This window comes from Neovison vison, chromosome 12 (assembly GCF_020171115.1).
Source record: "Neovison vison isolate M4711 chromosome 12, ASM_NN_V1, whole genome shotgun sequence".
Taxonomy (NCBI): Eukaryota; Metazoa; Chordata; class Mammalia; order Carnivora; family Mustelidae; genus Neogale; species Neogale vison.
The window spans coordinates 72,319,730-72,343,099 of record NC_058102.1 but is presented as its reverse complement, the minus strand read 5'-3'; the positions used below and the strand labels follow the sequence as shown (position 1 = coordinate 72,343,099).

General features: G+C 40.0%; 1 protein-coding gene across 2 annotated transcripts in view; it reads right to left on the bottom strand.

Annotated features, from left to right (window-relative positions):
- Positions 1-23,370, bottom strand: part of ST8SIA1 (ST8 alpha-N-acetyl-neuraminide alpha-2,8-sialyltransferase 1) — a 145,230-nt gene that overhangs the window by 85,228 nt on the left and 36,632 nt on the right. The window contains exon 2 of one of the 2 annotated variants that reach the window (XM_044227706.1): positions 8,697-8,841. In XM_044227706.1, coding sequence (XP_044083641.1) covers positions 8,697-8,841 — 145 coding nt within the window. Of the gene's footprint in view, positions 1-8,696; positions 8,842-23,370 lie in introns of those variants that run through there. The other variant, XM_044227707.1, reaches the window with a different exon arrangement.

Sequence of the window (23,370 nt, the reverse complement as noted above, 5' to 3'; positions counted from 1 at the left end):
AATTAAGTCAGAGAAAGTCAGTGTTGATATGATACCTCCCCATAAGTTAATCAAATAAATCTTTATGCATTTAAGAGCTGTCTGATATAGGGTGTCTGGGTGGCTAAGTTGGTTAAGCATCTGACTTTGGCTCAGGTCATGATCCTGGGGTCCTGGGATCAAGTCCTGAGTCAGGCTCCCTGCTCAGTGGGGAGCCTGCTTCTCCCTCTCCCTCTGCTGCTCCCCCTCCTTGTGCTTGCTCTCTCTCTCTTTCAAATAAGTAAATAAAATCTAAGGAAAAATACGTCTAATATAATTAAGAAGTGCAAATAAACATATCAATAGCAGAAATGAAACAGAAGCCTACAGGCATGCAAATGCTCAAAACTAAAGCAAAATTGTTGGAAATTCCCTTCTACAGCTGGACCCTTGCCTATAATAAGAACCAAGATGAAGAAACCAATTGGAAAGAAAGAAAGAAAGAAAGAAAGAAAGAAAGAAAGAAAGAAAGAAAGAAAATAAATACAAACTTTTTCTACAGGAAAACCTTGTCATGTTACCAAACCTAAGAAGAAAATGTTATATGGAACATGAACACCTCCTGAAGAAAGTTATCATTCCCATCACACCTAGAGAATGAGATTTGACTCAGTGGTAATTGGCATCATGCATCCTTTTCAATTGTTCCCAGGAATACAGAAGGCTGAGCCATAATCAATCTTTGTACTAAATTTTACACACTGTCAAATATTTTAGAAAGGTCTGCATCTTGGTACAATAGAGCATTCCTTACATTTAATTTTCATTTTGGGGCACCTGGGTGGCTCAGTGGGTTAAGCTGCTGCCTTCGGCTCAGGTCATGATCTCAGGGTCCTGGGATCGAGTCCCGCATCGGGCTCTCTGCTCAGCGGGGAGCTTGCTTCCCTCTCTCTCTCTCTCTCTGCCTGCCTCTCTGTCTACTTGTGATCTCTGTCTGTCAAATAAACAAATAAAATTTAAAAAAATTTTTCATTTTGTTCTCAACCATAGAAAATCTGTGAATGTTCACTAAAGAAAGGTCTTAATTTGTAATTATTTCTATATTTGCAAAAGAAGAAACCTTAGCATTTACCTTCAGCTCCACTGTGGGGCAGTTCCATGTACTACCCCACTTCTAAACATTTGCTTTCCTTTCCTACGAAGGTAACAGATATTGTGACATCTTGTGACCATCACTCTCCTCATCTCCTCAGTTACACAGCAATTTGAAGAACACCAGATATGAATTCATTTAGATACACGATCTTAATTCCCTAAAAATTAATAACTTCTCTCACACTGCACTTTCAGTTTATCATAATTATTACCCAACTATAATGACATGAAAGTACAAGTGGCAGAGTCTGTAACATTCTCCATTACTGCTTTGTGTTTCCCTAAGTCCCCGACTCAACAGATTTATCTCTTCTTACTACTCAACGGACTGGAAAATTAACTTCATTCCTTTTCTAGTAGTGTTCTTCCCCCCACTGGTTTCTAGTACCACCAAAATGTGAAAGAGACGTTTGCATGCCATAAAAGCTTTAGCAGATAATAACAGTAAGAGTATTAGATGTCTGTATAGCGCCTTCGTTACAAAGCACTTTTACTTCCATAATCTCATTTTAACTGTTTCTCATCATAACACTGAAATACAAAGACCAGGGATTTTTAATCCTGACCCGAATAAAATTCAGGCTGATAACTGGTATATGACTTGTCTGGAATCACAAATGTCATCATACGAAGGACAGGTCTAAAACCTCGATCTTTAAATTCCATTCCCTTCGCAGTTCTCTAACATTGGCACTTGGCCAAGAGCAATAGAGTAAATGACCTGAATTATTTAATGGTAGTGGGATCATGTTCTGGATTCCTATAATAAAGCAGCAATGTGCAAAGTATAACTTGCTTCCCTTTGAGAACTCGGAGTTCTCCATTAGAGATGCAATATTGTGACTTATAAGAAATATATATATTTCATCATTCAGATGACCAAAAATCATTTCTCATATATATCTGGTCTTCGTCCACAGTTCCTGTCTCACAGCTCCCAAAATCCTTGGAATCCCCTGAACGCTAAGAGCCTTGATAGCACCTATTATCATATTTGGTCTCTTGCCCTCAGTTCCTGAAAACCCTTCAAATTATAAAGATGAAATGGAAGTCTTGTTATTCATAACAAGGCCCTTTCCACCACAACGAGGTTTGTGTTAATGAGGTGACTTTTGGAAAGCACCTAAGGGTGGGGGTGGCTGCCAGACAACAAACCATGAATAGAGGACTGGAACTTTCAGTCCCACCCCCTGATTTCCCGGAAGCGGAAAGGGGCTGGAGGTTGGATCAATCACCAGTGGTCAATCATTTCATCTCATCATGCCTGTGTAATGAAGCCTCCATGAAACCCCAAAAGGATTGGGTTCGGAGAGCTTTCATATTGATGGACTCGAACACTTCCACCTGCCACCATGTTGGGCCCCAAGTGTCAGAAGAACAGAAGTCCCTTTGTCTGGGACATCGCCCTGTCTTCATGTGGCAGTTGATTGTACCCTTTAATATCCTTCGTAGTAAGTCAGTAATATAGGGAGTAAATTGATTTTCTGAATTCTGTGAACTGTTCTAACAAATTAATCAAACTCAAGGAGAGGTCATGGGACACTCTGATCTGTAGCGATTCAATCAGAAGCACAGATTAACAACTTGGACTTAGCAACTGGGGTCTGAAGTAGAGGGTGGTCTTGTGGGACTGAGACTTTTGTCTATGGAACATGATGCTATCACCAGGTAGAGCGTCAGAATGGAGTTGAATTGGAGGACATCCAGCTGGTGTCTAAGAATTGCTTGGTAAAGTGGGGAAGCCTCCACACACAAGTTGAAATTGCGCCCAGGAACCCACTTAATAGAAATCAATATAATGTAACTGGTCTTACTCCTTCTTTCATTATGGACTGCTAGGGAGCTCAAAGTCAAAGGGAAACTACAGCGCCATACTGGAAACTAGTTTCAAAGGGAAGCTACAGTATAGTACAGGATTTTACAACTTGCATAACTATACTTTATTTTTTTTCTCCCAAATATCTGTGAACGAAACTTCTCCATTTCTTCTAGGGATACTCATATAATGGAAGTGAAATGCCTTTAAGTGGTTTCAAGGTGACTGAGTGGTAAGAATGAACAACTACTCCACCAGAACCAATGTCTTTTTAAGAAAATAAAAACAGGGGCACCTGGGTGACTCAGTGGGTTAATCCTCTGCCTTCGGCTCAGGTCATGATCCCAGGGTCCTGGGATGGAGCCCCGCGTTGGGCTCTCTGCTCAGCAGGGAGCCTGCTTCCCCCCCCCCCATCCCTCTGCCTGCCTCTCTGCCTACTTGTGATCTCTCTCTGTGTCAAATAAATAAATAAAATCTTAAAAAAAAAAAAAGCAAGATAATAAACAATGGAAGCTTTGATATCAGACAGGCCAGGTTTCAGATAACAGCCCTTCCAGTTGCCAGCTCTAGAACCTTGAGTAAGTTTATTAACTCTTCTTGGTCTGTTTCATCCATGAAATGAAGACCATAAGAACATCCATATGGACTTGCTGTAATGATAGCATGAGATAACATGAGAAGAAGCTGAGATCGACAGGCCAGCACATAGAGGGCATTTGCTGAGAGCTGAAATACCGAAATTCACAACTTCTCTTCCACCTAGACATGCCCATATGATTGAATCCTGACCGCGGACACATCAGCAGGATATATTCCATATTCCCTCTTCTCTTTCCTCCTTCCTCCCAGCAGGATCCTGGATGGAACCTGGAAGGTCCTGTGGCCATCAACTAAGGGCATTCAAGCATCGAGATAGGAGCCTGGGAGCTTGATGGCACTGTGTAGCCATCACCTGACCCTCAACTACCCACCTATCTCCCTTTTGGGAGATAAATAACTACCTATTCCATTAAGCCTCTGTGCCAAGTTTCTGTTATAAAGGAGGTAAACGTAAGCCTGACAACATGAACCTAACACAGATTTGGCAAAGATCTATGTCCACCAAACATCAGTCCCCTTAGTTTCTTCCTAGTCAAAAAGGTACATGATTGGAAAAATTATCATAATAATAGTAATAAGCAGGAAAAAAAGTTTTTTGCTGTAGATTATATAGTATAATCCAAATTTCATTAGCAAGGAGAAAAAATTTGCTGTGAGACTCAGGGATATCCAGAGGCTCAGAAGATTCTATTAAGCACATGACTGTAAAAGGAAAAAAAATGTGTATTTTCATTTTAACAAAGGCATTTAGACAAAACTACTTCAGAATGTCCTGCTGGGTTTCCCACAGGCCAAGGGCAATGCGAGTCTAAGCCAAGTGGAACACGTCAGAGAGCTTATGGCAAACAGAGGAGCTGGAAATATGTCTGCAGTGCATTAATGATGCTTTGTGATTCTTTACAAATGGCCTTGGGTGAATATTTGGAGAAAAAATGGCTAGTCTGGCTTCTGATTTATATCACATCACTATTCAGCACAACATAAGTGAATAGTGAGCTGACCGTGTTTTTATTACACCAAAAGGAAATATTTTTCAGATTATAACTGCACAGTTGTGGTTTCTAACATTCCTGCTGCTCCCTTGCTCATTTCCAAGGAAATTTATGCTTTTTCTGGGCACGGATATGTTTTAGGTCAAAATAGTATTTATTTAGGTAATAGCTACACACATGGGACCATGCAAGCTTAAAAGGGACAGTCTTTGGCAAAGCAGGAAGGAAGTGGGAACACAGAGGATGGGAGTGTTCTCAAAGCAGGAACACTTACCGTCACATCCCCTCCAAACACACACACACACACACACACACACACACACACTGAATATTCTAAAAAAATCTATGTAAAGATTAAACTTCAGCCCTTTAAGCCTAATAATATTCAACCAATACTTAACGAAAATACATGTATAGAACCACTTGGAAATAGCTGCATCAAAACATCCTGCTTGGTCTCCAACTGTTCAAGCAAGGGCACATCAGGGGATTCCCCAGGGAGGACAAAGATAGGAAGCCCTAGGCAAACACCAGCAGCTAAAAATCAGTATCTCTATCAAGTGGGAAGCCCTGCGTTAGGCCCAACACAGAAAAAATACTCTTGTTCCTCAAAAGCTCACAAGATGGTATTGAGATCAGCAGAAAATGACTCTAGGAAAACTGTAACCTGTGGATATGCAGTTATGTAGCTAACTGTATATGAGGCAAAATTGAATGAATTTGATAGTAACACTATAGGAAGTTATGGGAGGTCCAAATAAGAAACTATAATGGGAAGGAAGGAAGGGAAGGTGGGAAGGAGGGAGGGAGGAAGTGGGGAAGGGGGGAGGGAGGGAAGAAGGGAAGGAAGGAAGAAAAGAAAGAAAGAGAAAAAAGAAAAAAGGAAAGGAAAATGAAAAGAAAAGAAAGGAAGAATTTATAATTAAGGAGATTCACTGTCGCATCTCAAAGAACACTGGTGGGGTATCTGAGTGCTTCAGTTGGTTAACTGACGCAAGACTCAAGCCTTCAGCTCAGGTCATGATGCGAGGGTCCTGGAATCGAGTTCCATGTCGGGCTCTTTGCTCAGCAGGAAGCCTGCTTCTCTCTCCCCCTCTGCCTGCCATTCCCCCTGCTCATGCTCTCTCTCTGTCAAATAAATAAATAAAATCTATTTAAGACAAACAAACAAACAAACAAACGCACACTGGCTCTCCACGGGACCCTCCTTGGACCCTCCAGCCCTGATTCAGGGCCTGCTACATTTCCACAATACATAGAGGATCTTGTATTGCTTCTTGGCAACGACTCCAGGAGCAAGAAAAAAACAGTGGATAAAGGTAGGCAAAGGAGTAACAATAATGATGATAGCTAACATATATTGAGCATGTAGGGGGAACGTGTAATAAAAATCAAGATTAACATGTTAGAATACATAATTTAAAATGTGGCATAGAATTATACATCTGAGTTAGAGCATGAGTGATTTGGCATTATTTTGCTAAAATTCAGGGAAAGAAGGGATGCTTTGTTCAACCAACAGCATTGAGCCTAACCCATTCAGCTGCATTTCTGCCTCACTAGCACATACAACTTTCTTCCCACAGGAATCTGAATGAAGCATATCAATTAACTGGTAACTTAGCTTCCTGATATCAAAGTAGGAATATTGCACAAAGGAATAATAATGGAGTGAGGGCACAGGGATATATACCATCCTTTTTACTGCACACTGGTTTTCTAGGATTTCTACAAATTAGTCATTTCAGAATCACAGCAGAAAAATACATGTGTAACTTTAAAAAAAAAAATCTATTCGTTGAATTGGTTTAGCTCTTTGTCATGACTGTGCACACACACAATGATGTAATGACTTCTGCTTCCTAAGAAAAACCATTTTTCCTTATTATTCAGGGATGGTTCCTTGGTCTTACAACCAGCACAAAGAAGTACAGAATTCATGTGCACACACTTTAAAAAGGAAATGTTTCCTGCTATCTTACTGCTGCAACTCACAGATAAGATGGGAGGCTAGTTTGTATTTCTTTAATCATCTCTTTTCTTCAAATCTATTTGCTAGCAGGACGTTAGAAGTCAGTTGGGATGACTGAAAACCCTCATGTATAAAAAGACTATTTTGGATTTCTTTTAAAATTTTTCTATTTGATGAGCTTTAAAGAAGATTGCTTCCTTATCTCTTCTTCATTCATAGCAAGTTGACATCAGGTTTCGTACATAAAGGATACTGGGGATTGGCTTGTTTACCCTCCATTCCATCTCTTTTCTAGCTTCCTGCTGAAGCCTGATTGTTTTAAAAACTGCCTCTCCTGGACTTCTCTGCAACTAATGTTCCAGATGCAAATTAATCTTAGCTGCTAGATGCACTTGAAGGTGATTTAGAAGAAGATAAATTGGAACCCATCTTCCCAACCCTGTTCCTGTCACAGACAGTTGTGACCATGTTAATGGCAGTGGCAGCTGGGGCTTTCTAATCTCTTAACCACAGTTATGGCAGTAAAGTCTTGAACTAAGTAATTCCAGGAGCCACTCTTGACTCCCACTTCTCCATTCTTCTAATGCTCTTTTAAGTACCTAATTCCCAATAAGAAGTATCTTTCTGCTAAAAAATACCTAGGAAGATTTCTGTTCCCTGCTTTAAACCCTGACTAATGCAATTATCTCCTTCATTCCTCAGTCTGAAGATGCAATATACGAACCACGACATTTACAACATGCTTCATGTCTTCAAAGTCCATGGACATGCATTATTCACATCCATCCTGACCACCACTCCGTGAGGTGGAAGGACAGGTACTGCTCTTGCCACTGTACAGATGAGAAAGCCGAGTCTCAAAAGAGCTGGGTTCACTTGGCAGGGCATTTAGTTAGTAAGAAATGGAGGAGAAATTCAGTCTCACATTTTATGGCTCTTAGTCATTTCCTTTGACACTGAGAAGCCTCTCAGGGGCAAATGGAGAAGAGAGAGAAAACACATGGATGAAGGCCAGGAATTCAACCTTCTATTTCACTACTTTAAAATAAAAAATTTTGGAGGGCGCTTGGGTGGCTCAGTGGGTTAAGCCTCTGCCTTCGGCTCGGGTCATAATCTCAGGGTCCTGGGATCAAGCCCCGCATCGGGCTCTCTGCTCAGGGGGAGCCTGCTTCCCCCTCTCTCTCTGCCTGCCTCAATGCCTACTTGTGATCTCTATCTCTCTCTCTGTTGAATAAATAAATAAAATCTTTTTAAAAAAATAAATAGTGGCTCAAAAAATCATTACACACTAAGATCATGAAGTTCAACTAAAATATCTAGAGATGAACTAGCAGAGATGGGCTAGTTCACAGAGTGTGTCTTTGGATTTGGCAGAGCCTGTGCCTCAGCTTGATTAGGTCCCTCCTTTGAAGCCTCCTGGCTATTAACACGGACACACGAAAGGCCCGGCTCTGTTTTCCAACTCTTAACTGTGAATTCCCTTTCTGCCCAATCATCTGGCCAAACCAGGAGTGGCTTGAAGACTTGGGGAGGCTAATCTTCATTTCTCCATTTCTTCCTAAGGGCAGTTTCACCTAAGAACCACCCCCCTCTCCAACCTGGGCTCCCTAGAAATAACAATTTCTCTATTTTTCCCTTTCACTGCATATATTTTAGTAAAACATTTTATTTCACTGCTCAGGAAACCCAGAAGAAAAACTATAAGTAACCAAGACTTCATTTAGACCATTTCAAAAATGATGGAATTCATTCCCTCCATATTCGCCACTCCACCACTTAAGAGCAGTGTCTGACCACAGGATTAAGATCCAAGAGCTCTAAGAAGCAAACTTCTAACCATATGGTTCCCAGTCCCCGAGAACACCCGTCCTAAGAAAACATTCCAGTACTGCAAATCTTCAAGATCATTCCATAGCCAATCTTGAAACACTAGAATTCCACAATTCCTGACCTTGCTTCCTTCAGTCTCATATGACTCAAATCAGAAGTTGCTAAGAAAACTATTACTTTGGCCCCTGCATGGAAACATTATGCGATTTCTTCAAAAAAGGTGACAGCTATAAAGAAAAACATTTATAATGAAGAAGAGAAGAAAGGAGATGAAAAGGAGATCTGAATTGTTAGGCAAACTCAATTATCTTTTCCCTATGATGTCAAGATACATGGGAAACTATACAGCAAGGCAACAACAAACTATACTAACCTGGGGGAAGAGAGAATAAGTTGAATTGTCAATGGTGAATGAGTATAAAAACTCCCCGTCATACCACATGCTCTTCCCCATGGGGGAATTCATTTTAGTCATAGCAAAGAGATGGGCGGGGTCACAGCAGTCTTCCATCTGTTTCCTAGGAGAGAAAATAGAGAGAGAAAAGAACAGCAGGTTAAGTGAGCGGCAGACTCATTCACTTGTCATTCCTACCGAGATGTGCAGCCTTACCTCAGTGCCGGCTCACACAATCATCTGTGTCTCCACGGTTATTAAACTACTATTAATTCACTCTTCCAGCCATCAAAATGCATGACTAGAATCTTTTTTAATAAAAAAAAAGTTAAAAAAATATTTTAGCTCTCAGATGCAGCTAAAATGTGTCTGAAGGCAAACATGATCATTATAATTGCAGATTTGTTGATTGACTGAAACCTCCAGGTCCAGAAAAGATTGGAGAGTCTTCTGGAGACGTTGAGCTATGCAGCTGCAGCAGAAATGTATCTTTATGGTGATTTAACAATCAGGGGAATAAGTTCAATGACCAGGCACTTTTACATGTAGGAAGTAGGGGATGCACAGAGTGGCCCAAAAGAAGGCATGCCTCCCAAAACTGGGGACAAAATTAAGGAACAACACCTGGGGAAAATCCTTCTAAATAGAAACAGAATGAGATGAGCGATGTGATTTCAAACACCAGCGAAGCCATCTGTGTTCTAAGTGGTAAATCTCATGGGGCTTTTGGTTCTTATTTGGTCTGATCTCTTAGCAGTACTGGGCACAGTTCAGCACCATGACCCCTGAGAAGGGATCCCCACTCCTTTAGCGTCTGACATGCCAGGGTCTCCTGGGTCACCTCACTCCTCTGGGCTAGTTCGCAGGTAGCTGGCTCTTCTGCTTGACACTCAGTGGAAGCCCTGTCACTAGTCTACAAGCCAATATTTACATTCTTCTCAATTTAAAAATCTGTCATAAACCAACTGTGTTTATTTCCTGTGCTCTCAGGAGTAAAAGAGCTTACTCCCCAGCCCCACCTTTAGAAGGACCAATGAAATACACTGCTAACGTAAACCACTTCTGAGTGGTGCCCCCACAGACCTGCTTGCTCAGACATCTTTGGCCACCATAGTGTAGAAGCTTAAAGCTGAAAAGGGAAGGTAAGGGGAGTACTTCAGTTCAAATCCTGGCTCTGCCACCTACTAACTCCGTAACTGGGGCACATCCCAGCTTCACAACCGGCCTCAGACATTGTCTTTGAGAATTCACTAAAAATGTTCAGGTGGCACACACAGTACAATTTCAATTGTACTGTGTATGTCATTACTACATAGTCCCACTTTGCTGTAGAAGTGAATACACCGTGTCAGTGTCGGGGGTCCCCCACCTCAGCCAAGGGCCCTGACACTCTCCCCACCTCGCGGTGCTTTTCCCAGCATGCTCTAGTTCACTTCCTCTTTACAAGGGTTTCCATAGAAAGGACAGGGGAGAGGGGCTCAGGAAGAAAGCCTTCATCTTATCAAATTTGCTAGAATTTGTGGGTCGCCTGAACGGTTCAGTTGGTTAAGCATCTGACTATGGATCTCAGCTCAGGTCTTGATCTCAGGGTTGTGAGTTCAAGCCCTGCATTGGGCTCTATGCTGGGCATGGAGCCTACTTACAAAAAAAAAAAGTTACTAGAATTTAGAATTTTCATCACTTCTTGCTCTGACATCATCATTCCATCTCTTACCAGCTGTGCCTCTTTCCTCTAATCCTCCATCTTCATTAATCATCAGTGTTTCATCACCTAATAGGTGGCCTGAAATGAGGCAGTCAAGTTACACAGTGACTTGCCTGCATTTTGTCAAAAGAGTATCCTAGACACTATATTCCATAACATAAAATTAGACACGGCTTAAGACCACTTTGGGCGGGCGCCTGGGTGGTTCAGTCCATTAAGCGTCAACCTTCCATTCACATCATGATCCTGGAGTCTGGAGATCAAGTCCTGCATTAGGCTCCCTGCTCAGCAAGGAGTCTGGTTCTCCCTCTGCCCTTCCATCTGCTTACGCACCCCCCGCCAGTCAAATAAATAAATAAAACCTATTATTTAAAAAAGACTATCTTTAGAAATAAAGAGAATTATCATAGGCATGAATAAATTTTTGAGCCACTATTACAGGCCTGGTGATATTTTACCACTTTTCATTTTTACAATAACCCTAAGATATAATTAAGAAACAATTATTATTATTACCCCTGATTTGTATCTGAGGAAATGGAATTAGGGTCATTCCAGGACTTACTCAGGTCACACCAGTTTGAGTTAGGCTTTTTCCTCTGCGTGCTGCCTGTTCAGAACCTTTTTGATTCACCTTTACCATTCTCTGCCCTGAAGGACTGCATTCTAAACAATGGCCAAGCACTTGCACTGTACCCAGTGCCTTTAGAGATATTTTTCCACTTGATCTTCACAGTGAATGACCTTAGAGCTAAATAGCTTTAAGATTCTTTTTTCAGGGCGCCTGGGTGGCTCAGTGGGTTAAGCCTCTGCCTTCGGCTCAGGTCATGATCTCAGGGTCCTGGGATCGAGCTCCGCATCGGGCTCTCTGCTCAGCAGGAGCCTGCTTCCTCCTCTCTCTCTGCCTGCCTCTCTGCCTACTTGTGATCGCTCTCTTTCTGTGTCAAACAAATAAATAAATAAATAAAATCTTAAAAAAAAAGTTTCTTTTTTCAGAAACTTATCATGGGTCACATAGCTACTGAAGTGGTGGGGCATGGCTTTGCTCCCAGTTTTTTGCCTTTTTAAAAAAAAAAATCTCACGTCGGTACTTCCAACCAGACCACAGCTCTCACCTCCAAACCAAGCTAAATTTACCATTCAGTACAAAGTGCTACTGGAAATTCAGAGGAAAAACTGGCCATGGCCATATAATAACACCTCCTTTTGTCTAGAGCCTGGCTGCTTCTATATCCTTTCACATTCGTTTCTTCTTTTCATCCTCAAAAAACTGAGTTCATTACATTATAAACCTATAATGCAACTGAAGCTCAGGCCAAGAGACTTGCTCAAATTCATTAGGTTAATAAGTGTTTGTATAATTATTAATAAAATGTATGATTTTATTAATAGTCATGATTTTCACAGAGTTCTCACCAAACATTGTGTGAGGTGCTTGGGATAGAAAATTGAATTAAACAGACCTGTCTTCAGAAAACATGCTCAAGAGGTGGGCCACCAACAAGCAAGTCACTACTTATGAAGGCTGGAGGGTGGGGCCAGCGCCATGACAGATGTGCACAGACAGGTGCAGTTGCTCAGAAAGAGGAGGGCATGAAGTCACACTCTGGGTTCCAGGAAGGGTTTCCTGCTCTGAGGTCTGCAGCCTGGAAGGAGCTGGCAGGAAAAAGGAGGACGCAAGCCATCTGAGGCAGGGAAGCTGCTACAGCGGTACGAGACAGGAAGACTCATCCCTTCATCAGAATACACAACACAAATACTAAGAAATTGTTGACAGCTGACTATTGAACATTACCTCCAACCAACCTGTCGGTGACCCGGAGAGATGACATATACCAGCTCAGCATTTTTAGTCAGTTTGGTCCCCCTCCCCTTTCTCATGCTTTACCCTGATGTCGCCTATTATTTGCTTCTTTGCAGCAGACAATAAAATCGCAGGGTCAAAAAAGCAAAAGTATATTCCTTTCTATTCAAGTTTAAATTTGCAGATTATTGCATTTCAGATGAGTGTAAATTGAGTAGTGGAGCCAAAATTTAAATACTTTTTATTATTCAAATTCAAGCTTCAGCAGAGTTCCTATCAAATGATGCCACAGTTGCACAGAGAAGGTAAATACGAAGCCTGGGAGCCACCTACTAAAAACTCACTCAGGTTCTCACCCCCTTCTAATGAAAGCCATGCATACCAACTAAGCCAAGAGAACCACCTGCACTGATGGTGTTTCAGTAATTATACAAACACTTCCACCGACAAGGAAGACTAAGGTTCTGGGAAACTAAACAGGCAAATTAGGATGAAAACCCACCCATTCAGTTAATAATGTTCTGTATCAAAATGAACTTTCTGAGAATCTCTCAGAGGCCATGTTCAACATTTTAGTTACCAGAGATGAAGAAGGTTGGGAAGCTGTTGCTCCAATGGCTGTCCCTACTGGGCCGCTTCCAAGGAATGATTATTTGGGAAAGCAAGGGTGACGGGGAGCTCTACTGCTGTTTCACGTTTGGCCAAAAGCTGCTATTCTACTTCAGCTTCATACCCAGCTACTGGAAGGCTGAGGAGTCGAATAGCCAAACAGCCAATTCAATGTCACTTTGGTGTCCCTGAATGGGTGTGTGACAAGAACTTGTGTAAAAATTCACATCACCATCATATCTAAACAGGGTATTGTTGTGAACAACACACACAGGGAATGTTGTCAGAGTTTAGGGTTTTAACTAAATATGCAACTTTAAAATCTTGTAAGCAAAAGGTACAGCACAGAAAATGGAATCAATGGTATCATACTGTATGGAGACAGAGGAGAGCTACTTGTGACGGGGACAGCCTAACTCTAGAGTTGCTGAATCACTATTTTGTACACCTGAAACCAATCTGATGTAACACTGCATGTCAACTATACTCAAATAGAAAAGTAAAAACAAAATAAAATTCTGATGAGCAATTTAGAAGTAACCAGAGTGAAAATCTCTTTATCTGCTTTATATATAGAAATTCTGTCAGTCAGAGGAAGTTTAAATGTATCTCTGGAAGAATAAAATGCTGATAATAAATTTATTGTGAAATTTATTAATTTTATGTACTTTTGAATTATGAAGAATTATTGATTGCATAGGAGAACAAATTGTCAGCAAAAGGCTATGTTAGGAGAAGAGTGTGTTTGGAAGATAACTTTGGGGAAAATACTATATCATTTTTCTGCCAACAAATATTGATTAAGTTTTAAATAATAATGTAAGGCAGAATAACAGGGTTGAGATTACATGATAATTCAAATCTTTGTAGAATTAGTTGACGTGTTAACATTCGAGATATTAAACAAGCTGAACTTTAGGAGCTACCTATAATTTTCAGTTACTTAATTCCATTAAGACAATGAGTTGCTCAAGAAAAAAAGTCTTAGTTGGAAACTCTTCATATCTTATCATGAGGAATTATATGCCAAATTTGCCCCTAAAAAAATCCATAAGAAAGAAAAATTCCCAAAACTGACATCATGAAAAATCATCATGACCCAGTCATAGTAGAGAATTCTTCACATCTCCCTTACCTGCTTTATTCTTCTCTACAGTACTTAACACTATTTATATACTGTATGTTTCAAGTTTTGCTTATTGTCTGTCTCCTGAAGTCCCAGAATGTAAACTCCATGAGGAGAGAGACTTTTGTCTTCTCGTCACTACTCTATCTCCATCTCCTGAAACAATGGCTGATACACTGAACAGGTGCTTAATAAACATTGACTGAATGAAAAATTAACAAGTAGGAAGAAAAGAAGAAAACCTTAGAGAAAAAGAAAATCGCAAGGTGCATTTTGTTCTCACTAACCAAAATTCAAACTGAAGTCAATTCCTTATGGTTTTAGACTACGGAGACCCAAAACAAAAAAGCTTGTCAAAATAACTGCTGTAGACTGGTAAACATTTCTCAGTAACAACAGGTCCAAGATTCCAGAGACTTGCTGAGTGGTGAATCCCAGGTTCCTTATCCTGTGCACGAAACGTTAGTCTGATTGTAGTAAGTGTCCCTTTGGGATCACTGACCCGCTGCACGGACACCACAGGGGCGGCCCACCAGTTGATGGTGCTGATAAAGTCTGTTTTCCTCCACTGTAGCGTCAAACTTTCAAAATTTGACTTTTAAAATATTTGATAAGGTTTCAGATGTAATCTTGTCTTCGAAAAGTTCTTTCTATTCTAGCGATATCTGACTTCAGTCAATTATTAATTTCAACATCTGGCTTGTGGCCAAAAATGTATCTAATGCATCTCCTCCAGACAGCTAAATCAATAGTCCTTATTGGAAACTCTCCTGAATCGAGTTCCTAAAATTCCTTGTACACTATTATATGTTAACTCTTTGTGTTAGTGTCACAGAGCCTCAGATCCATGGTTGAAAATGTGCCCAAGAGGCACATCAGAGGATGGCTTTGAAAGTGAGATATTATACATATGTAATATGTATATATGCATATATGTAATATATGTATATTACATATATGCATATATACATGTATCTATATGTATAATATCTCACTTGTATATATATATATATGGAGATATATATATATATACATCTCACAGGTATATATATATATATAGAGAGAGAGAGAGAGAGCGCGCACGTGCAAGGGCACTTAGCACATATCATGGTTGCAGTAAGTATTCATTTCACTTTCCCTCATAGTTAGGAACCACAATGCTCAGCTTGCCTCACACAATCCTAGGTTATGATTGTTTTCCAGATACATTAATAGTCATCTCCCTTTCATTCCTAAACATGTCCCTATTTGGGTAATAAACTATACACGTTCACTCTATTAAGAAGCTAGCGGCGCCTGGGTAGCTCAGTGGGTTAAAGTCTCTGCCTTCAACTCAGGTTATGATCTCAGGGCCCTGGGATCGAGCCCCACATCGGGCTCTCTGCTTAGCGGGGGGGCCTGTTTCCTCCCCTCTCTCTCTGCCTGCCTCTCCACCTGCTTGTGATCTCTGTCAAATAAATAAATAAAATCATAAAAAAAAAAAGACTAGAAGCTAAATAGATAGCTTCAAATCAGAGAGGGCTTTTCTTTAAGTGAAGAATTTGGCGGCCTACAGAGAAATCAGAGATATTTCTTATGGCAGATTTCACCAAGATTATGGGAGGTAGGGTTTGAGCCAACATAGTTATTTCTCCTCCTAACTTAAAGGAATCTTGACCTTAAATGATGGGTTTTGAAACAAGCTTAAAAGTCGGGAGTTACTGTGACTCAGTGTCCAGGATATAGAACGAGAACTTGCAGAAGTCGCTGTGAACCAGCAGCACAGTTCTACCCACAGCAGGAGAGGGGAAACAAGTAGTGACAGGCTCCTCTCTGGGACAAAGGCAATACCTTCTGTTCACAGTGTGGGCCCCTGTAATAGCTGACATCATTGACCCAAGAGATTCAAAATACACAGTTCAATACTTAGAGGTTTGTATTCATCTTATTTTTCTGTAAAATTGTCTTGAATGGTGTGGAGAAGTGCTTTCATTAGATTATTGCTTAAAATAATGTTTTCTATGGATATAATAAAAAGTCTCTTCAAAGATTAATCTTCTAGACAATTTGCCAGGATGACAGAAACAGAGAAAAACAGCTCTTGTGTACTACTCAAGACAGCAAATAATCTTTTATTTAGCAGCATTTTATTCTTCCCATTTGAAATAACTGCCTAAGAAAGGAAAAGTGTTCCAAAGAAAGGTAGATTACTGTCATGTGTAATTTGCATTTCTCTAAAACAGGAAGAACAGACTTAAAGGAGGAACTTTTAGAACATAAATATTTCAAGGATGATCCAGTTTTGCCTAGTACATGTTTGTTTTGTAATGCACTACATCTACACATCATTATTTGAATTAAAACACCAAATTTTTTTCTAGGAAGGATTTCAATGAATGCTTGTCTTCAGTCTTCCTATTTATGCTTACCTGTCTATATAGATAGAAGGAGTCTAATATTATCCTTTGAGAATCGCCTGTTGGCTGTTTTGGTAGCAGGAAGTAACTGGGTTCCTTTGGACAGCAGTTATTATTTGATTCGCTCAATAAATATTTATTGAGCACTTTCTATGTGTCCCAGGTTATTCTAGGCACTAGAGACAGACTGGGGAAAGGGGACGGGGACTACCTTGCCCTCTTAAATTCTAATGGAGAAGCCAGACAAACAAGATAAAAGATGTGGTTTGGGGGCAAGGGGTATAGTTTTCAACAGGGGGCTAAGTAAGTCCTCATGGTGTTAGTGGACAACTGAGTGAAGACCAGAAGGAGGGGAGGATGTAAGCCATGTGGTTATACAGGAGAAGAGCGTTCAGGTAGAGTCACCAGCAAGTGTGAAGTCCCTCAGGCAGGAGTCTACCTGGTGTGTTCAAAACCATGGAGGAAACCAGTGAAGTTCTAATAAAGAGGGCATGGGGCAGGCACGTCAGCAGGAGGGGATCATGTAGGGTTGTGTAAATGTGGTTTTTACCTGCACCACCAAACTCCTTGTGGCATCAAACACAGATCCTCCAGAATAAATCCAATTCCAAAATCGAACAAACACAGCTGGATTTTATAGAAGTTGTCGTGGAGGGGGCAGGGTCAGCACACCACCAAAACTTCATAAATCTTCTGGTGGATGCCGGTCTCCGCCCAGACACAAGCCGATCCTTTCTTCTCACCAACCCCAGCCATCCCCTCTCCATCACATCTCCTCTCGCTTATCCAGAGCAATTTCACACTTCAGCTCTCCAAGCTGCAGTCCCCTCTAATTACTTACCATCACACTTAGGTATGAGAAAACCATTACACATACTGTTTTTGGATTTTCCCCCCTTTTGAAAAAAGTAGAGATTTGAAAGACAAATAAAATTTTCCTGTTATGTATGTTTAATCTTTAATAATAAAATGGTTTCTCTCTTAGTCTATTAGCAGGATTGTGGCAAAACAGCTAAACAGATATGCACCAAACTTGGAGAGTACGCTTTCAGTGGCCTGAAATCTAAAAGGAGGAATGCAGTGAATTCACTTGGGCAGGTTTGGGTAGAAGCGTAGGAAAGGGCAGGTGTGTCCACTCCGGATGGCAGCTGACCAGCTGTCCAGGAGAACATGGGGTTCTGAAAATAAGGTTAAGATCAGAGCCACCAGTCCACAAATAAACCCCCATACTCCACTGAGTTTTAAACTTGTGTAAGTGACAAAGGCTCCAAATTACAAATTACACTGATTTAAAATTGGGTTATTTCTCCAATGTACAGGTTTACACAGCAGGATGGAAGCAGCAGGGATTTCTTTATGTAATCATGGTCCATGGTGCTCCTCAATTGTGCTAGGAAGCGAGACATGATGTATTATATATAAATATTCTCTTCAGAAACATCCTTTCTTTTTGTAATGACACTTAAGTCTGAGATTACTTCTGTGGAAGATGAGCAGACGTTATAGGAAGGCAAAACAAAGGGAAAGGAGGAGACAAAAGTACGAGAAAAGCATTGTGGGTCTTCCAAATTACAGAGACCTTTCTAAAAGATGGGAACTCCATCAACAAATATTAAGATAACCAGGGGAATGGTGAATTCTAGAGGGTGAAGTTCAGGAGTCAAGTTCCCTGAATTCACCTCAGGTCTATTGCCTATTAGATGCAGGACAGGAGCACTTGTCCTGAAAGTTTTCAAGACCCTAATTATCTTTTCTATGATTTAGGGCTCACGCTTCTTTAATTTCTGTGAGTAACTGTTCTGGTATTTGAAGAGATTCAAATTTTTATTTATTTATTTATTTGACAGAGAATAAGATCACAAATAGGCAGAGGGGCAGGCAGAGAGAGGTTGGGGGGGCATGGGGAAGCAGGCTCCCTGCCGAGCAGAGAGCCCGATGTGGGGCTCGATCCCAGGACCCTGAGATCATGGCCTGAGCCGAAGGCAGAGGCTTTAACCCACTGAGCCACCCAGGCACCCCTCAAATTTATTTTTCTGAGAAAAATTCTGGCTTTGCTCTACGACCCATTTCCACAGGATGGAAGTTTGTGTCACAACACAACACAGCCAGGGATTCTCAATTTTCTAAACAGAATATTAACTGTGCCACCTGCATCTCTAAAACATATGGGTCTCTCTTTACTCAGCACAGAGGATCAGCATTTCAGGTTGCCAACAACCTTTGACTGTCATCTAGTTCCCATTAAATGTGTGGTTAAGAAACAGGTATTTGAGAGAAACGAAAGGATGTGTTTGTTAACTCATTTGCTACTTGGAGCTAGATTCTTTACATCAAGTCAAGCAATGAGCAAATCAGCTATTCACATTACATAAAGCAACTATTTTCAGGGCATCTGGGTGGCTCAGTTGGTTAAGCAACCACCTTCAGCTCAGATCATGATCCCAGGATCCTGGGATCGAGTCCCACACTGGGCTCCCTGCTGAGTAGGGAGCCTGCTTCTCCCTCTCCTTTCCCTTCACCCTGCTTGTGCCCTATCTCTCTATCAAATAAATAAATAAAATCTTTTAAAAATATATGGCAACTATTTTCAAATATCCATCCTATAAACTGTCACAAATGGAGACAAATATTTTCCAGGTCAAACGTGTCAACTTAGCCTACCACCAACATATTGTGAAAACAATCAAGCAGGCATTCTCATCACACCCACCCATTTTCCCTCACCTCGATGCTACATTCACTGCACTTGTACTTAGTTTTGAGTGGTTTTGTGAATATCATTGACCTCCATCATGACAGAAGAGTATAGAGGTATTGAGAGAGTTGATGGCAACAGGTCAGGAGAAGCGTAGGCTTGGAAATGGAAACAAGAGTAGAGATGATTTTTTTAAAACTGAAAGCATTGAAAAAATACAGGATATTACAAGTATAGATGAAATGAGTCATTTGACAAAGAGCGAATAAAGAAACAACAGTTGGCAAAAGAGAAAGAAATAATAGATGAAATGGACTTTTTTTTTTTTTTGGTTTGTAGATAAAGGATAAGCAGAGGCTGAAAATTAGAGACCAGATAAACGTACTATGATGTATTCAGGGCTCAGGGGTTAACAAGACTGCATACAACTGGAGAAGTGAGAAATGATGACACTTATTGCTAAAGAAGCAGCACAGATGCCAAATGTCTGTTAACCCAGTGACAGTTTAGGGTAACGATAGGGCATTCTGAAAAAAACTCGAAGGCGATGGTTTAACTACTACTGATGCAAAAGAGCTATGAGCCAGGATGCTTGCCTGTGTTCAAGATCACTGCAGACCCACCCATCAGAGGGTGCGTGGCAAGTGTTGAGGGATGAACTGCTAAAAAATCCTGGATGTGAGATCATGAAGGAAATGGTTTAGTTGCCTCTAAATCCTTCAATGAATACAGCACCTACCTAACCATTTGGAGAAAATGTACCAAATCAGCTATGTACAACAAAAAGTAGGACAAACCCACACTCTATTTGGTAGAAACGTACTGAGGAACAAAAGGTTAAAAATTGGTCATTTTGGACTTAAAAAAATCGTTTGGAACTATAACCTATATAAAAATTGAGAAGTCTCTGAATTAACTAATTATCCAGTCTAAATGCCTTCACCAAGCTACATTACAAAGTTGTGCTTTTTTTTTTTGAGGGTCAGTATAGGAACTACATCAGGAATAGCATTTAATTTTCTATAAAACTGAAGTTGTAGATAATGTCTATTATGTTTCTGTGGTCTTTCTTGTTTTCTATATAACTTCTTCCTTGAATTTATTGTCAGGATGATTTTTTTCTAATTACATAAAAATGTATGCTTCCACTTATCAAACAATGAGAGCTATCTTACTGGTCCTTTGGTCTGAGTTATCAGAAAGTTCAGAAGAAAATACAGTATAATTATAAGATAATCTCAGCCTCACCTCCATGGATGGCCAACTCTTTATTACTGGTTGCTTTTAAATTTTTAATGTACCACTTTCTAAATTTTAGAAATTTATAACTTCAAACTGTTAATTTTAGAAATTTTCAAAAATAAAATTAGAAAAGTAGGCAAAAATAATTTATCACAGATAATCCCTCCAGACAGAGAAAACCACCATTAATGGATTGTTTTTTGTGGCATTTTTCCAATGAATTAATTCAAATATTCTCTGAGTAAATATTCAACAAATATTTATTGAGCACCTAGTATGTGTCAGATACAATTCCAGAGACCCAAGATACTAAATAAGATACAGCACTAAGCAACATGAGATCAGTGCATGCCCTCTTGAAATGGGAATTTGATATTTACAGTTTACTGATGCTACAAACAACTCTGTGGTACACATTCTCATGCTTAGATTTGTGACACACCCAAAATTATTTTCCTAGAATAAGTTTTTAAAAAGTATTTCCTGAACTAAAGTCTATGTACTAAGGTACCCCTTGCCTCAAAGAAGATGTTATATAATCTTTTAAAAATGTTTTTATTTTTAGGGTGCCTGGATGGCTCAGTTAAGCATCTGACTTTGGCTCAGGTCATGATCCCAGAGTCTTGGGATCAAGCCCTGCATCAGGCTTCCCACTCTGTGGAAAGCCTGCTTCTCCCCCTCTGCCTGCTGCTCTCCTGCTTGTGCTCACTCTCTCTCTCTCTCTCTCTCTCTCTCTCTTTCTGTCAAATAAATAAAATAAAATAAAGTAGTTTAGGGGAACCTGGGTGGCTCAGTGGGTTAAGCCTCTGCCTTCGGCTCAGGTCATGATCTCAGAGTCATGGAATCCAGCCCCGCATCGGGCTTTGCTCAACAGGGAGCCTGCTTCCCCTGTTCTCTCTACCTGCTTCTCTGCCAACTTGTGAGCTCTCTCTGACAAATACATAAATAAAATCTTCTAAAAAAATAATTTTAAAAAATTTTTAAATTTTAAAAATAAGTAATTTTTTTATTTTTAGCAAAGCAAAGTATGTACAGTATTTAAAGTATCCTAAATCAACAAAAATAAGAAATCTCTTTCATAGTCCCTACTACTGCATCTGGATCAAAAAGGCAATAGTTTTCATATTTTGATTATCAAATACTGCTGTTTTTATTTTCCATTTTTTATCTTTCTATTGACTTACTACTATGGAAGATAAAGATATCATTTTCTAATCTTACCCCAAACAGACATACACAGACTTTCTTCACTCACATTCTCTATAGAATTACATTAAAATGTTTAGTTAAGGGGTATCTGGGTGGCTCAGTTAAGCATCTACCTTTGGCTTGGGTCATAATCCTGGAGTCCTGGGACTGGGCCGCACATCAGGCTCCCCACTCAGTGGGGAGACTGCTTCTCCCTCTGCTCCTCCCCTTGATCATTCTCTCTCTCAAATAAATAAAATCTTTTTAAAAATGTTTAGTTAAAGCATGATTATTACAGTGTCATGAGTCTCTAAGTATAATTTAAGAGCTGAGTCATGCAGTATATATTATCACTCTATTTTCTTTTTTGTAAGCTTTTTAAAATCTGTTCTCCTGGAGTTAGTTATTCCCTAACTTTTTTCATTTGCTTCATGTATTATGTACCTTTCAATAATTCTTCTTTTAATTCTTCAAAGAACTAAAACGTTTTGTTAATGTGGTCAAATATATCAGAAAATCATTCTGCTCAATTTTTTTTTTTTTTCCTGGAAACATGTCTTCTCAAGCCTCTGGTCTGCTCTAATTTGGGCTATTTCCTCTCCAACTTCAATAAACACCTGTCAACTTGGGAATTGCTTTCACCTCTTTTCTGCCTTGGATTGCCTGGTCTCTATCCATTTGTCCCCCTTTGCTGTTACTTCCTCACTGAGGTGTAACATATACTCTATTTCCTTCTTGAGAAAGAGTGAAAGCAAAATACATCTTGTAAATCTTTGAATATTGAAAATACTTCTTAGTTTGGCTGGGTACAAAATCCGAATTTTGAAATAATTCTTTTTCCAGATTTGAAGGTCTTTACCCATTGTTCCCTAGCTTCCAATGTTTTAGTTGAGAAATCTAGCATCATTCACATCTAATGATTATACTGTAATCATTTTTCAGCTTTGAAAATTCTTAAATCTTAAACAAGGGATTCTGAAATTTTACCAATAATATGCATTATGTGGGTCTTTTTGCATTCCTTTTGCTGGACACTTATTGGTCTTTTGCAAACAGGAAATAGGTCCTTCCAACCTGGAACCAGCTTTCTACTATTTCTTTAATAACTTCTACCCTCCCTTTCTTTTATAATTTCTCTTCCTGGAATTCATTCCTATTATCCAGACTTCTCATCTTTTCTCCCCCTGACCCCCCCATTTTTCACTTCTTTTTCTTTTCTACTTTTGGGGAAATGATTTCCTAAACTTTATCGAACAAATCTATCTACTGACCTTTTAATTTCCAATACCACATTTTTAATATCAAAGAGTTCTTTTTTTATCTTCAGAAAGTTTTACTTCGGGGTGCCTGGGTGGCTCAGTGGGTTAAAGCCTCTGCTTTCGGCTCAGGTCATGATCCCAGGGTCCTGGGATCGAGCCCCGCATCGGGCTCTCTGCTCAGCGGGGAGCCTGCTTCCTCCTATCTCTCTGCCTGCCTCTCTGCCTGCTTGTGATCTCTGTCTATCAAATAAATAAATAAAATCTTTAAAAAAAAAAAAAAAAAAAAAAAAAAGAAAGTTTTACTTCATAGCTTTTTAGTCTTTGTGAATGCAATTTATTTTGAGTGTGTGAGGGAGTCACAGTCAGAACATTTTTTATGTGTTCTTTTTCTTCCTGCATTGTCTGTTTGGTGTATGTTTTTTCTATTGGTTCATTTTGCTCTCTGTCTTTTATGTTAGAGGCTTTCGAGAAATATTTATAGATCCAGAGCTGCCTGTTTACATTTAAGAATGAGGTACCAAACAACTAAATGGAAGTTCTTTATGTTGGGTACTGATTACCAACTGCTGGGCCTTATCAGAGTGTGATCCAGCAGGGACCCTGGCATTTCATGGGAGCATCCCCAAATG